This window comes from Labrus bergylta, chromosome 18, assembly GCF_963930695.1.
Source record: "Labrus bergylta chromosome 18, fLabBer1.1, whole genome shotgun sequence".
Lineage (NCBI taxonomy): Eukaryota > Metazoa > Chordata > Actinopteri > Labriformes > Labridae > Labrus > Labrus bergylta.
Window position 1 is genome coordinate 26,389,522 of NC_089212.1, and position 16,717 is coordinate 26,406,238.

Genomic DNA, 16,717 nt, shown 5'->3' on the forward strand with positions numbered 1-16,717 from the left:
ATGTTTGCCTTTTCATAATGAAGCAGTCCGATCAGCTCCATGGCCCTGTGGCCTCCTCCAGCTGCTGCCTTGTGCTGGTACCAGAGCATGTAGGGATAGGCGTTGTCTCCATGGTTACAGGAAAGTCGGGTTTCCTCTTGTTCAGGTTTTATCAGCTGGTTTACGGGCGTTTGTTTGATCGTGAGGGAGAACACAAAGTCTAGAGGACAGAAGGAAAGTAGAGATGATGAACATGAAGGTTTGATGGTGTGATGAGAAGAACGACAGATGGTGTGAGTCTCTTACCTGAGAGCAGAGAGAGAGAGAGAAACAAAATGAGAGACATTTCACACAGAGAGGAGTGAAGACATAAATGAAAACTCAGTGATGGGAGATCTCCCTTTATCGTACATGATGAAGGAGGAGGAGCTCACAGCTGTCTTCATGTCAGCGTGCTGTCACTGCTCTCTGCTGTTCAGTTTTACATTTAATCATAAAACACAGAGCAAATAAACGACTCACCTTCACTGAGAAATAACTTCTATCCTTGTTACTTTATCCACAGAGACAAACGCTGTATCACTTTTCACTGATCATGTTGTGTCTCATGTAGATCTTGTGCAACATCTGGTTTGCTTTTTATGTATTTGTATCTGACCAACAAACTGATATTAAATGCTGAGAGATATTCTTATGGCACTGTAGTTTATCTAAAGCTTTTTTTTGGGCTTTTTGTGCCTTTATTGTAGAGACAGGACAGTGGATAGAGATGGAAATCAGGGAGAGAGAGAGAGAGAGAGAGAGTAGAATGACATGCGGGAAAGGAGCCACAGGCCGGATTTGAACCCAGGCCGTTCGCTTGAAGGACTACAGCCTCCATACATGGGGCGCGAACACTAACCACCACCAGCGCCCCGGACATTCGCCATCTTGACTGCAAATGCAACCGCCACCATCACCCACAGTAACTGACCGATGTAGGCTTTGATGAACATGATAAAAATCATCTCACAGGAAGACACCATAAATCTTTTTTCACTCCGAGAAACCCCCAAAACAGACGGTGTATTAAACAACACTGGACGACTTGTTTTCAAGATTTTATATAAAAGTATTGTCATCATTTTTTCGACTCAAAGTTGATATGCAGAACAGAAAAACTCTCCAGTAATAATGGAGGCTGTTTTTATTTGAGTTTTGATCCTGTGTCAGGTGGTGTCCGGTGGTTTTCCTGTTGCTGTGGTCTGCTGGATCACTATCAGAGTTTTTGTATTAGAGAGACACTGTTTCCATTACTGTGCCTCCAAGCTGCTCCAAAATATTCTCCCCCGTGTTCAGGGTGACTCAGGTTTCTGATGTGAAGATGAGCGGTCTTCTCTCCATCTCCGCTCACGTTAAAATGGCTTTCAAACGCAGACTCCACATAACCACGTTTATAACTCATGTAGGCGATCAGCTTCAGTGAAGTGTCTCCTGCTGAGCGCTGATACCAGAGGATAGTGTCATAGCTCTGGATGTCATGAGTCAAGCTCATTTTCACTTCACCCTTTGGTTTCATCAGCAGGTCAGCTGGAGTCTGAAACACCTTCTTTTCTTTACTGAGAGAAAGTCCTGAAAAGAGACACAAGATTTATAAAATAGATATCAGTTCATTGAGTGACAATCTTCAAAACATCTTCTTAAATGTGCAGTACCTTCAATCCACAACAAAACAAAGATTAGAACGCTGTAACAGGACGCCATGATGCTGAATGTGAGGAGCCAGCCCGAGTCTCTGCAGCGCGTTGATGATGAGAAGGAGGAGCAGGAAGTGATGTCATCAAATCAGAGCAGATGCTGAGACAAAAAAAAAAAAGGTTTTTCAGTCTTTTCTTGATGTAGATCCAAATTGATGTAGAACACATTGCCTCTGGTCATTTCTGTAGTTGTGATGTCAGAGTCCATATGTCCGTAGTAGGGCTCGGCACATCGTAAAATGAATTGAAACCGACATTCAGAACCTGTAATTCATGTAATCTTGCCCCTGACGATTATTTGGATTATTTTCAGGGCAGAGTCACATGACGACACGTCCAATCCACGTCATGGAAGCAACGCCCGTCGTTTGGACACATTTAGTCTTTAGGGAAGACGACACCGAACAAAAAGGAGTCAAATGTAAACACTGAGGAAAAACTGTTTGCAAGAAATGCAAGTTATTTATTTTCTACTGTTTGAGAGAGAGAGAGAGAGAGAGAGAGAGAGAGAGAGAGAGAGAGAGAGAGAGAGAGAGAGAGAGAGAGAGAGAGAGAGAGAGAGAGAGAGAGAGAGAGAGAGAGAGAGAGAGAGAGAGAGAGAGAGGGGGGTTGAGAGGGGGGGAGAGAGAGAGAGAGAGAGGAGAGGGGGGTGGAGAGGGGAGAGGGGGGAGAGAGAGGAGAGGGGGGAGGAGAGGTTTTTGTCAGGAGCAGGTGTCTGTTTGGTAGACTGTGGTGAACTAGCAGCACAGAAGTACGTTGCAGTGTGATCGAGTGCTTTCAGATCGATAATGGAAAGTGAGCCGTTCTTTTTGTCTCCACTCAGAACTCCAGCTAATCTGAAATGATTCCTAAAGGGAACTTCCACACTTTTATTATCGAACTGTGAATATCCATATCCAACAAGTTTCAGAGCTGTGTTCTCCAGGTGATAGCTGGTACCACAGCATCACTCTGTACTCGCTGTGGCCGTGTGTGCACAGAAGCTGCACGCTATCGCCAGCCTTCCTGATGACGGCAGAGGGAGACTGATGGACCTCGATCCCCCGACAAATACCTGCAGGAAGAAGAGATCGTTACATTTAGACATGAAGGTGGAAAGTACGACACACCTTAATTAAAAAAAAAACATCTGTTACCTGTGAGGAAAAAGCAAAAGAGATATCTAATCATCATGTAGACGTCTGACATGGAGCTGAGTCTCTCTGCTGGGAGTCACTTTCTCACTAACAGGAGTCACTTCTGATGTAAAGAGGAGGCAGGGCTTAATGCAGCTGCATATCAAACTGCTATCCAAACACTCCTCTTAAAAGCATCTGGAGATGTTTCAAGTCGACAGGGGAATCGTGACATTTTTTTGATAATTAGATCAATTTTGTTTTTTTTTATGCCTTTATTTGAGAGACGGGACATCAGATAGAGAGGGAGAGAGTGGAGAATGATATGTGAGGAGCCACAGGTCGGAATTGAACCCAGGCATCAGTCTGCATACAAGGCGCTGAGGCGCATGAACAAACCGCTAGGCCACCGGTGCCTCAATTTTTATTTTTATATTGATACCAATATCTTTAAAGAACCAAGTTTCTATCAAAACCACTGGATAATGTGTTTTTAGAATAATTTGTATCTTGCTTGGATAACAAACAAATTTGTCCTGAGAACAAATTTATTAATTCAAGTTTCTCACAAAAGTCTAAATCCAAAATCGAGTCCCATCGATGGCGGTCGCCATGCTGGAAATGCTGTCTCAGTCTAACTTTCAGTCAACCTAACGACAGGCTGAGAGCTGGAGCTGAGGCGGGTTTTAAACCTCCTGACAAACCGTTACACCGCGCCCACCTGTCAATCAGGTCAGCTACACGCCTTATTGTGAATAACTCTTATCCTTCATCAAATCAAAACTGATGAGTCATCAAAACATTCACCCCCCGTACAGTGTGTGTCCATCGAGACATGAGCTAATCACACCTATTTGTGATTTTTTTTTTTAGGTTGTTGTTAAAGCTGAAATCAGAAGCCCCGTCCCTTCTTGATTTTGATTGGTCGGTTATAGGGAGAAGTGACATTCTTTCACAGAGAGCGCTCAGGAGGGTGAGCAATAAAAACGCTGAACTACATTGTTTTTTATTTTTTTTATTTAAACAGCCCAACCAATGGAAAAAGAATATTCTGTGGACACAGGCCCGTATGGTGCTTCCTAATATCAAAGATCCTTAATGGTGTACTAATCAAACCCTGGTCCCCGATCCCCTCCCCTTATCTCTAACTGATGATGTGACTGCATCAAACCAGAATCCAACCACTAAAGCAGGTGTCTCTGAGCAGTTCAATCCACGTCTTATTTAAAAACCTCGGATGAGAAAAACCCACCGAGGGTTTTTGTAAAGTTCCCGGGGTCTTTTCATCAGCGTGCTTCTCTCGCTGCACAGTAATAAACTGCACTGTGATCTGCTTTCACTCTTTTGAAAACCAGAGAGCCGTTCTTTTCTGTGTTTCCTCCCAAATCTCCAGTCATAGTAAAATCTGCTTCATATGTGGCTTCCATGTTGACTGCTTTAACGTTCAAATACCCGATGAGTTTCATAGCTGTGTCTCCAGGTGAGCGCTGGTACCAGAGCATCACCCGGTAGTCCGTTTTTTTATGGCTGCAGAAAATCTGCACTTTGCCTCCAGGTTGTGTCAGAACATCAGAGGGAGACTGAAGGACCTCCAGAGCCAGACCGCCTGAGCACAATAAAACAGAAACACATATTAAATTAGAGCTGGAGAATTAGAAGAAAACTTCAAAAGATTCAAACGTTATCCAGTTATTACCTGAAAGACAGCAGAGAACTAAAAGGCAGATCATCTTGTCAAATATAAAATAAGTTTGAGAAATCTGACTTATTGTCTCTACTCCTGATGAAGATCGGCAGCTCTACTGATGTGACTGAAGTTTAAAGAGGAAGGGGAGGTGATCAGGAAACACTCTCACTGTACGCTAGAAGTCAAAGGTTAAAACTGTCAGAGAAAGCAGCCTGCAGGGAGGAGTTCTCCCTCTGAGTAGAGAATCATGTTTGGTATCTTTTCTTCTGCTGCACCTTTTATTGTTTTGTTGTTTTGGGGCTTTTTGTGCCTTTAGAGACAGGACAGCAGATGGAGTCAGATATCAGGGACAGAGAGAGAAGGGAATGACATGTGGGGAAGGAGCCACAGGTCGGACTTGAACCTGAGCCACCCGCTTTGAGGGCCACTGCCTCTGTACATGGGCCGCGCGCCCTAACCAATCAGCTACTTGTGTTTTTCTTTTGTTCTGATAAATGTATCCAAGCTATTTGGACCTGAGTGGGTCGGTCTCATTTGAACAGACTCATGTCCAGCAGTCCATATATCTGACTTAAACAACATTCATCTGAATGTTAAAATGCTTCTTGAAGGGCTCCTCTGGCTCGATGGTGCTGTAAGACACATGTCCGATGCGTTTCAGAGTGTTGTCTCCAGGAGTTTTCTGGTACCACTGCATGACTGTGAAGTCGGTCTTGTTATGTGTGCAGACCAGCTGGACTGTTCCTCCGGGTCGACTGAGAAGAGCCGGAGGAGTTTGTTTGACTTCTACACAAAGACAAACACCTGGAAATACAAAAAAGAATGAATCAACTGTGTAGAGACTGAAGGATGAGGTGTAACTGCTGAATAGTGAAAGAGATTACCAACGAGCCATGATAACAGTAATAATGTTGACATGTTGTCTGAGTGAACACAGAGCGCTGAGTGGCTCTAAAACTTCACCCTCTGGATTCTGATTACCTGCCTCCTCTCTCCTCTCTAAACCAGAAACAATAACCGTCTGCTTGTATTTCCTGGTGCTACAGCTCCACCTACTGGAGAGAAAAATTAAACCATTACAAAAACTTGAAGGTCCAATCAGTGAGATGTGTAGAGAGTGAGATGATAAAGGTATCTTACTCTCTGATCATTAAGGAAACATGCTATGTTGAAGTGCTGGCTTCTCTGACAACAATGCAGCAGCCAGTATGTCCTCCTTCTAACTTTAGATTCTGCTCCTGAATGCTCTGGATTTGTTTGGACCAGAGAAGGTCGGCGCTTTTAAGACACGCCCCCACATGGCTGTTTTGGACGCCCCTCGATTGCCCCCAGATATGAGAGCAGTTATCAGGTCAACAGGTGTTGCAGTGATGGAAGCGGTCAAGAGAAGTGGTTCAGATAGAAGTGATTGTACCCGACCTAAAAAGCCTCTGCATGTTTCTAATAAGCTCCACGAGCAGAAACGTGCTCAAACTAGGATCAATATTGGAGATGCTTTTGAAAAATGGAGAGAGGTTAGAACACAGAAAGGTTTACAGACCCATGCAGAGCTGGATAAACACTGAAGCTTCAGAGTCCACCACATGGTGACCTGAGTGAGCATCAACTCTAGAGAGGAGGTTGCTTTTTCCAGCACGAGATAATTGAGAGATTTTGTGCAGCTGTCTCATGTGTCTGTGTCACTGTGAGTCACTGCACAGAAATACCAGCCTGCATCCCCCCGCTCCACATTCTTCACTGTGAACGTCCCATTCTCAGCGTCAGGCTTTGTGGCTGAGTACTTCTCTTTGCTGAAATCTCCAAAATCAAGTTTGTTGACGTGTGAAGTAAAGGCAAGAAATTGCAATCTTTGTCCAGGCAGCTGTTTGTACCAGAACATAATTAACATCTGGTCACCCTCATGTTGTCTGCAGCTCATTGTTGCACTGTCACCCTGAACTTTAATCAGTGAGTCGGTCTGGGTCACTTTATATCCATCGATTAGTCCTGTTTCACAAAGACACACAACCAAGGGAAAAACAATTTATATATGTATTTGTTTTTCTTTTGAGCTTGTTTTCTTCTCTTTCTCCCGCAGCAGCTTTGCGTTAAAAAAGTGACTAAGATCCAAAGTTTTATTTGAAGTTTTGGTACTTTTCCTTACCATCAATCTTTGAAATAAATAAAGACTGTTAGTTTTAAATCTCATTAAAGTATTGAAAATGTTGATGACCTTACCCTGATTAAGGCTTGACGCTGAAACATGTAGGACTGTTTTAAAGACTGAATATCCCTGTAGTTTAACACCATGAGGGTTGTGATTTGGTCCAGTAGATGGCGCTGTTTTCATACTTTTGAAATGAGATAATTCAGCCGCTGCATTGAAGAAGAGGAAGTGGTCACACAGTCATGTTTCAGTGGAATAACCTCATGTGTGTTGTTTGTCTTTTCTTCCTCTGTTGATTTTTAAATAAAGTTAGAGTTCAAATCTAAAGAAGGCAAACAATAAAAACATTTAAGAAACTCTTTTACAAGCTGAATGAGTTCAGACCAGACTGTGAGGTTTTAAAATATCTGACTTTAAATGAACCAGAACAATCATTTACATGAAATTAAATCTGTCTCCTGTTGTTTGAAAACCCGAACTCACCCTCTGATCTCTCTGCTCCTCTCTCCTCTGTGGCTCCTATCCTATTTATTTATTTATTTATTCACTCAGCTTTGGTTGGTTTTCACAGACATCTTAAGAGACAGATGTGAGATTTCACAGACAAATATTGAACTGGAAGGATTCTGCGTCTGAGCAAAAAGAGATCCTGAACTCAGGAAAGAGTGAAACGAGGCGAGATTCAGCTGCCGCTCGACAGATACATCGAAGTACAAACTGACAGAATCATTTAATTTAATGTAATGAAGCTCAGATTCACAGCAGCAGTAAACACTTTTATTAAGTCGTCATAACGATCAATGTCATTTCATAATAAGATAAAAACCTGCAGTTGGTGGAAACACACGTCCCATTTTTTAAGGTGAAATCTACAAAATGAATCAGAGTTTCTGAAAGTCTTCAAAAAAAAGTAAAAAAAGAAAGTTCATCCTTCAAATAAACAACTAAATATATAAATTAAATCCAACTTATGACCTGTGACTGAGGGAGACAGTTTAGACCAAACAGACTTTAAAATACTTTCTCAACCCAAACAAAAATCAATTATTAGAAAATGCCTCAAAACATGAAGTTAAAGTTTTAATCTTTGTCCATGGGCTCAAACTTTTGGAGGGTTAAAGGGTTAGTTCTCTCACATTTAATAATTAAAGAATTTTTAATTTGGCCTAATCAAAAATATCTCTCTAGTTATGTTGTGGTTCGAGATAAACTGACTGCTCTGCTGGTGGAAATAATAGGACCGTTAAAAGAGTAAATTGTAGCTCTGACACCTGGTGTTTAAAATGGGTACTGCAGTCCAGATTAAAAACATTATAGAGAGCTGTCTCTCCCCCCCCCTCCTCTCTAGAGTGGATGCTCACTCAGGTCACCATGTGGTGGACTCTGAAGCTTCAGTGTTTATCCAGCTCTGCATGGGTCTGTAAACCTTTCTGTGTTCTAACCTCTCTCCATTTTTCAAAAGCATCTCCAATATTGATCCTAGTTTGAGCACGTTTCTGCTCGTGGAGCTTATTAGAAACATGCAGAGGCTTTTTAGGTCGGGTACAATCACTTCTATCTGAACCACTTCTCTTGCCCGCTTCCATCGCTGCAACACCTGTTGACCTGATAAGTGCTCTCATATCTGACCAGGTCATTTTAAGATTTAATCCTCTAGATGTTTTACAGATTGATCGTTTAACAGCCTGTTTGACTGAAGTATCAATATATTCTACTCTGTGCAGATTTCAGATTAACACACAAGTTGCACGCTTCTTGTATAAATACATAAGCTAAAGTGTCTGCAGTGTGGACGTCAGGTGCCAATCAGCAGATGTGAAATAGCTCTCTATGCATATGTGTGCACTTTCTCTCTCTCTCTCTCTCTCTCTCTCTCTCTCTCTCTCTCTCTCTCTCTCTCTCTCTCTCTCTCTCTCTCTCTCTCTCTCTCTCTCTTGTTGGCTAGAGGAGAACAAAAGGTTCAATTATTATTTAACTAATGTCCTCATAATGTTCTGTGGTTACAGAGAAACACTTAAACGATAAAACCTCACCGTGTCAGTGTGTGATTAAACAGTTTGACCTGCTGTGAGACTTTTCACTTTGCAGGAAATATTATAGGTGAATGCATGTTAAAAATGAACATTTAAAAGAAAAAAAAGTAGTTTCAGAAAAAGAGAGGAAGATAAGGTAAGAGACTGCAAACAGTGGTCTCATGTCACAGATTGTAGATAATTCTTTAATAATTCATATTTCCTCCAGGAGTCAGGAGACTGAAGCAGCTGATGACTGAAGCAGGTTTCACTTCACACGAGAACGACAGATGGTCGTGTAACCCGGGGACAGTTACCCTGATTAACAGTCAGCGTTTTGTAGCGAACACAAAATAGAATTTCCATTAAAAAAAAGTTAAAATATGTTGGTTTTGCTCTCGATTATAGAGCTGTAAAGATAGAAAATCTAAATCAGCACCTCCTGTTGTGGTTATTCAAGATAACTTCCCGTTTTGGTGAACTTTTTGACAACACTTAGAAAAAAAAAACAACTTGTTGTGTGCGATATGCTCTGATTGTCCTGAGTGAGTGGAATCAAACCCCTGACCCTCTAACCGTTAGTCCATGACCACGTGCTGTGATTGCTGACGCTCGGTCAGGTGAAAGTGTTGAATCCGGTCTTATTGTTTAAAGGGATTCCCTCTGCTCCTCTGAACTCCTCTGCGATGTCATCAAACGTGCGACCTTTTGTCTCCGGGAGGCGAATCCAGGTGAAGGTGAAGGCGAGCAGAGCCACGGCCATGAAGAGGAGGTAGACGTACGCACCGCAGACTTTCTGTGTGGGGAAGAAACAGAGGGGGGTTTAAACTGTCCCTGTTTCTCTTAAAGTAACCAAAAGTAGTCTCTGAAGATCAAAACCTCTAAATGTTACCTTTGAGTCACAATAACCACATTTGTTTACCCATCATGCCCCACTCCTCAGCAGCTGCTTTGAGGCAGTCAGTTCTGTTTTCCACAGCGTGCCGCTCATCAGTACTGTCATTAAACCTGAACTTGAATTTGCAAACTGAGCACACAGCAGTACGACTTTAAAGGCTTTATATGTGATGTTTTGATCCAGCAGATGTCGCCCTTGAGCACCAGCATGAAACCAAAACAACTTGCGCTGCATTGTTCTGTTAGCATGCTAATGCTAGCGATCTTTATTATGCTGGTATCTTCACACTGCATGTAAATTTACCTGAAATGAGCGTGATCTAGAAACACAGTTAAGCAGTGAGTACAGTATGTTATTCTTCTTTTCTCTAGTCCCTCAATTAAACAACTTTTATACACGAGGGGAGGAGTCAGCCGGCCGTCCGGGCGATGTAAACAAAGTGAAGATAGGACTCTGAAAACTCTGAAAACATCACAGACAGTGGGACTCGGGTGTTACACCCATTGTAGACAGTCATGACTCACAGAGTTATTTTCAGAGGAGATACTTGATTTCTACATTTAAGTGTGAAAAATCACATAGAAAGACTTTAACATCATTTGAGCTTCTTACTTAAATGTGTGAAGAAACATCTTAACACGTTAACTCAGGAAGAGAGAAACATAAAGGATGTTTAATCTGGCTCTTTGTGCTGGTTCAAGGTTTGCTGCAGCACAACAACAGTCTGATGTTTCCCTGGTTAACTGTTACTTTAGTCTTTATTATTTCACCTTGAATTTAAAGGATTCAGCTTCAGATTTATGTCTAGTTAACAGTAACTAGATTTACAGCACTTTTACAGCGTACAGTAAAGTCGTGTTTATAAAAGGCTGAACAGATTTACAGGCTGTATTTAACAGCCTTCTCTCAGAGGAACCAGAGAATCTGCAAAAGCAAACACACTCCTGCAGCCCAGCACTTTAAAACCCACCAGTAACGGAGGGAAGACGAGTGCCAGGACAAACTTCCCTCCCCAGTTGAGCATGCTGGTGAAGGCCATCGCGATGGGCCTGCCGGGCTGGTCGAAGAGCTCAGCAGCGATGAACCAGGAGATTGGACCTGGACCCAGCTCGTAGGCCGAAATCAGGCAGAAAACCAGCAGGACCTGCAGGCTCCGCAGCTCCGGGACCAGGTGCTGCACGGGGGATTAACAAGTTTCACATTTAATATTAATTATCGACAGTTTGTGTGTTTTTCTGGTTTCATCTTTGAGTATGATTACCCACATTGATTTTCGGAGTGTGCGTCAGGTTTGTCAAACATTACAAACTGTGTGAAAATAACAACTTGAAGATGATCTTACCTGGACGGAGTCGACGATGGTCATTAGTAAGGTACACGCTGCGATGGAGATGAAACCAGTCAGGAGTAATCTCCTCCGCCCCGCCCTCTCCATCAGGAAGAACTTAGACACAACAAAACAAAACAGTGGTGACTTTGTACTCATCCTGTCCTGTTTTCTAATTTTACAAACACTGTAAAGTTGATAAAGTGATTTTTTTTATAATTGAATGAAATTACAGTTAAATCCTGAATATATCTCATACTGGTATAAAAGACTCGGTCTGTTTTGGGGGGTCTGGGGGGCACAACATTTATTTGACGGGAAATGTTAGTAGTAGAGAGAGAGAGAGAGATGGAGATGATATGCATTGAAGTGCCAAGATTGGATTCAAACCCTCGGCCGCTGCGATGAGGACTACAGCCTCCATACACGGGGTACACTACATAACACCTGGACTATCTAGGGCCCTTCAAGTTTGTATTCCTCTGTAGATTGAAAGTTCTGGTGTCACTGAATTTATTTTATAAAGCCGATATGACGTTGTGCAAATCAGGAGCTGACATGTAAAGACTACCACTCCCTTTGTACTCACTGCCACCAGTGTGAAGGTCACATTGACGGCGCCCACACCCAGAGTCAGGTATTTGGCCTGGTCAAACTTAGCCTGGAACATCCTGGTGGAATAATTGATGATCTGGAAGGAAAGAGCAGAAATGTATTTTAGATTAGCGGGCTGCTGGAACAACTTTCAGTGGGTAACGTCCTGACACACTGCCCCAGAATCTGAGCAGGAGCATAAGAGTAGCGCTGAGCCTGAATCATTTATTGAATAAATGCTGGAAAAGCAGCAAGTGAAATATTCATCAGACAGGAAGTAAGCCACAGTACCGCATTGAATCCAGACAGCTGGCTGCCTAAGTTGATGATGAGGACGATGATGATTGGCTGCTTGTATCTTTGCTTCTTGAAGAACTCCTGGATGGTGACGCCGGTCTGAGTGTGGGCGGCCTCTTCCTTCATCTCCTCCAGCTCCGTGAGCACCTTGTCTGTGCAGCCCCGCAGCCTCAGCAGGGCTGCAGGGTCAAAAGAAGGTCTGTTGTGTTATAGCCACAAAGCTGAGAGAGATACAGGACACCATTAAAAAGAATTTCCATTTTTTTGACCCCTGGAATTTCAAAGCTGGGTTCTTCAGCTGTTTTAACCAGTTTCAATTCATCTGCAGTTTTAAATGCAAATGAGCTGTGTCTGACCACGCCCCTCTCTATACATTTTTTCCTTCTTTGATACAGACTAAGATCCAATCAGACTCAGATTGATATGAACACCAAATTAATTATTTTATTAAGGACTTTAGTAAAACTTAAGTGTGACCCACCGGCCTCGGCTTTGCTCTCCTCTCCTCGGTTGATGAGCAGGTAGCGAGGACTCTCCGGACAGAATGGGAAGATCAGGTACTGTGCCAAGGCCGGGATGAGGGACAGTGACAGCATCATGGCCCAGTTATGCTCCGTGCCCAACACTGTCTCCAGACCTGCCACCTGCAGCACACAAACACAGAAGCTGAGTTAGGCAGGAGGGCTGTGAGACTCTGAGACGATACGATCATCTCAAACAACAGTCCTCACCATTCCCAGCAGGATGCCTAAGGCGAAGGACACCTGGTTGAGTGTAGCGAAAGCCCCCCTCAGGTTTGTGGGGGACACTTCCTGGATGTAGAGTGGATTGAGACTCATCACCAGACCGCAGAAGAGACCGAACACCAACCGTCCCAGGATGAGGACCTCGAACGACTCACAGACTTTGGAGGTGGACATCAGACATGCTCCGACCATGGAGAGACAGTTCACTATGAGGATGGAGTTACGTCTGAAGCAGAAGGCATGAGAGAAGTTAAAAAACTTAAAAAATTAGAGCAGAATGGAAATGTAAAGAATCACAATTGTTGTTCTCGCCTTCCGTAAGAATCTGCCAGATATTTAACTCCTAGCGAGCCGAGCAAGGCGCCGAAGTCTTTTATGCTGACGGAGAGCGACCACAGCAGGGTCAGGCTGTGATCTGGCATCGACTCGTTGTGTCTGGCTCTCCAGGTGTGATTGAAGAACTCTTCAATGATCTAAACAGTTTCAAAAAACAAAAGATAAACATCAGAAAAGACAGTTTGATAAATTCCAAGAGATGTGCTCTGATATCTCATGATTCAGAGGATTATTCCGTTCAGAGCTCCTGTAGATGATGCACATGATGCATTAGCAACTCCCACAGCGATGTAGTCATCTTGACTGTCTGTCTTGCTCTAACAGATCTGCAAAGAACATTTTGCGGAATGGACATTCTTCAGTGTCAGCATAGACGATCGGTCTCACGTGTACCTGTGAAAAATTCAAATCCTGCCAGGCCTGGAGCCGAGCCGGAGACTTTCAGGAAATCCTCGAGTTTATTCAGTGTTTTATCGACGGTGTGAGATGTTTGTCCGACCAGCGGACAGGTTTCCAGCATCCCCGTCTGCACCATCTTTCTGGTTGATATTGGCCTCATACTGAATATCTGCATATCTTTGTGCTCTGTCTATAGATGTTTTCACATAGTTTGCACTCCTCTAAATGTATAGGGAATTAAAATAGAAACTCCGGGTGAAGAGAGAAACATTCAGCTGTTTGTGTTCACACATGACGCTCAGAGTGATAAACTTCAGGAGGTTTTGTGCAGGTGTCAACGAGGCTGTCATGATGCTTTTTGGTGCAGATCAAGGCTGTTTCTCTCTGAGATATATTGGTCATTTCAGGGTCCATTATTCATGTGCATTTCTTTGTTGATACAAAAAGTCTGGGCATTTAAGAGTTGACAAATACTGGATTGTTTGAGGCTGGTAACAAGGCTGTTTTTAGGAAGAAAAACATGAAGATTCCAGATTTCATAACTGGTCATATGTGATGTTTATCTGTGGTATTATCCGCCCAAATCAGCTGATAGTACTGGTTGAAAGTTTGACTCAGGCGCGTATCTGTATATATTTACACAGGGAATGCCAAAGAGAAAACAACGTATTGAAATGAGAATTAACGCACAGAAGAAGACATCACAAACTCTAAAATGAAACTATTGCTTTCAGTATCTTCTGTTGTAACATACCACACTGTCTCTCCCCCTCACTCAGTTCCCGTCTGTCCGGCTCACCTTGGCTGGAGCGTTGACGTTCCCCGTGTGGTATCCAATCTGCAGGGAGCCAAGCACCGCCGCCAGGATGGACACCAGGAGTGTGGTGGTCAGATGGCTCTGTAACAACATCATGGTCATTGACATTTATTCCAAGCCATTATTTTGATAATTGATTAATTGAAGAATCAGATTAAATGTTTTTTTACTTCCATCCATTAATTCAAAAACAGTTCAGACTGACTCAGGTGTTATCAGAGGTCAAAGGTCAATCTCTCACCTCTTTGACCTCCAACAATAACGAACCCTGTGACTGTTAAAGGTGAAGGTCAAGGACGACTCCTTTCACACACCAGAGCGCAAAATTTAAATGATCACGTGTGTGCGTTAGTGCCCCCCCCCCCCAAGCCCAGTCAGGAAGAAAGAGACTAAAACAAACAAACCTCTTTGGAAGCCATTTGTCTGGATGAAACGTTGAATGAGTCCCTGAAGATGTTGGAGCATTTATCTTCTTCTTCTCTCCTCCTCTGCTGTGAAACACAAACAAACATGACATCATAATGTAGGAAGCTCCAACATGCACAGAAGATCTGGGTTTTAATTTTCATCACCAGTGAAGATACAGAAAGTAGGCATAAATATGTTCCATTGAAATCTTTTGTTTCCCTTTTAATTTTTGTCTGTTTTTATCCAAATACATCTGTTTTACAATAGTAGCAGATTTTCTCATCAGAAAGTGTTTTATCGGGGGCACCAGTGGCCTAGTGGCCTAGTGGTTAGTGCGCTCCCCTAATGTACGGAGGCTTTTGTCCTACAAGTGGACGACTTTTCTGAGCGCACCGCCTGTTTTTGTGCGGCCGCTCCGAGTGCTCAAGTTGAAAATCTTTCAAGAAAGGCGCTGTTGATGTCACCGGTGCTATTTTCCTAATGTTTGATATTTCCTGTAGTTTTACCTCCTACTTATCGTGTCTTGTACCCTCACCCTCCTCACTCCTCTTCTGATCGGGAAATAAACGATCTTGAATATAAAACATGCAGTAAAAAGTAACGGCGCAGTCTTGGTCATACAGCGCCCGATTTAAACAGAATGCTGTCATAGCGACAGGATGGACCTGCAGTGCAAACATGTTAGACTCTCCACAGTTTAAAGTTCTTTGACGAGGAATAAAGCCGATACGCACGATCGAGAGAGAGAGAGAGAGAGAGAAATGAGGTTTGTGGTGGCGCTGAGGTGATCGATGTAACTCTCAGACATTAACAGCTAATGTTTAAAGACGTCAGGTTAAGTACTAAAGACAAAGATGACTCTGATTCTCCCTAACTGCAAACACTCTGATACTCTGAACTGATTACCAACTGACCGACTTACAGACAGAAAACATGAAGATATTTATATTAAAGAAAGTTCTCACCAAGAATCCTGACGCTCCAAAGATGATCCCTACGAGTGAACGCACCTCTCCTGCAGGCACACACACTTTCACACACTCGTCCTGGAGTGGAGGGTCGAGTGATAAAGTCGCACTCGGCTGCTGAATTTGAGGCGGGCCTGACAGAATGGCCTCCTCTGGGGGACCAGCTGATCCACATCCTGCGCTCAAACTGACCCAGGATCTGATAACGTCCTGCACAGAGACTCAGATCAGCTCTGTGGTGAAGTCTCACAGCTGACCTCGGGTCAGGACCAAAGAGAACAGGTTTCCATGAGGAGCACTCAGTCGGCATTTTGGCATCACGTGCTTTCGCGGCGTGTTGTGGCTGTTCTGTGGCGATCTTCACTGAACATTCAAGAGCGTCCTGAAAACTTTCATCTCCAAACGTCTCTCTAGGAACTTTCAAATAACAGTTTATTTCATCCACAAAGCAACGTTTTAGTCTCATCCAAAGCAATAAAAGATTAGAAAGCTGCAGATAATGATGACATGTGAGAGTGTTTTAAACTCTTAGTATCCCAAAGATGAGCACTTAACCAAAGAGAAGACTCCTTGTTATGTTTTCACACATAAATAACAATCTTAAGTTAAAAAAAATGTCAGGGAACAAAATATTTGAAAGAACCAGAACACGAGGACAAAGCTCAGGAAGAAAGAAAGCAGGAATATCATCTAAATAAAAGTGAAAATGTTGAAGAGTAACTGGACTTTGACCTCTAGTGACAAGAATAAGACAAAAAATTTTCTCCTTTGAAGTCAAAATGTTTCATCACAGTGGAAATTTAGGGTTAACCCTTAATTAGATTCATTACTTCTCCTACCTAACACCAGAGAGTGTAATAATATGGACAGCGTGTCTCAGACTCCTCCTGTTTAACACGATGAAGCCAAAGTTTCTTCTTGACGGCCGCTGACATGTTTTTAAGTTTTCAGAGTCTGAGCAGTAAAGCTTCAGTATCGACACCACACCAGTGCTGTCACTTTAAAAAAAATCTACTTTAAACGAAAGTAGAATGTGATGTTCTACATTCCCTTTCTTCCAGCCTATCCTGAAGCTCTGAGAGAAACAAAATAATAAAAACATACTAAAGTTCGACCAGGAGACAGATGGATTCTGATTTAAGAGATTGTTTCATTCTGATCAAATCTGTGAAGACGTTCCTTCTCAAAAAGGAGCCGATTTAAAAGTTACACCCCTCTGTTGGCCGTTTTGGACGCCCCTCGGTTTACCAGA

General features: G+C 42.9%; 1 protein-coding gene across 2 annotated transcripts; it reads right to left on the bottom strand.

The window, feature by feature from the left end:
* Window positions 1-7,418: 7,418 nt before the first annotated feature.
* Window positions 7,419-15,838, bottom strand: LOC110002960 (solute carrier family 2, facilitated glucose transporter member 1). 2 transcript variants are annotated; one of them, XM_020658644.3, is made up of 11 exons: window positions 15,463-15,838; window positions 14,494-14,580; window positions 14,072-14,170; window positions 12,850-13,010; window positions 12,523-12,763; window positions 12,273-12,435; window positions 11,786-11,970; window positions 11,490-11,591; window positions 10,916-11,017; window positions 10,544-10,747; window positions 7,419-9,471 (listed from the first exon to the last, which is right to left on the bottom strand). In XM_020658644.3, the coding sequence occupies exons 2-11, from the start codon at window positions 14,506-14,508 to the stop codon at window positions 9,292-9,294; spliced, it is 1,452 nt and encodes a 483-aa protein (XP_020514300.2). In that variant the 5' UTR covers window positions 14,509-14,580; window positions 15,463-15,838; the 3' UTR covers window positions 7,419-9,291. The 2 variants fall into 2 exon arrangements, with proteins under 2 accessions (XP_020514300.2, XP_065822770.1); XM_065966698.1 differs by lacking the exons at window positions 14,494-14,580; window positions 15,463-15,838 and having other exon boundaries at window positions 14,072-14,191.
* Window positions 15,839-16,717: the final 879 nt, after the last annotated feature.

Coding starts and splice junctions, on each gene's coding strand:
- LOC110002960 (XM_065966698.1), bottom strand. CDS start 14,191: ATGACCATGATGTTGTTACAGAGCCATCTGACCACCACACTCCTGGTG. Junction 11,592..11,785: donor AGCTGTCTGGATTCAATGCG/GTACTGTGGCTT, acceptor CTTTCCTTCCAG/ATCATCAATTATTCCACCAG. Junction 10,748..10,915: donor CCATCGTCGACTCCGTCCAG/GTAAGATCATCT, acceptor TCCCCCGTGCAG/CACCTGGTCCCGGAGCTGCG.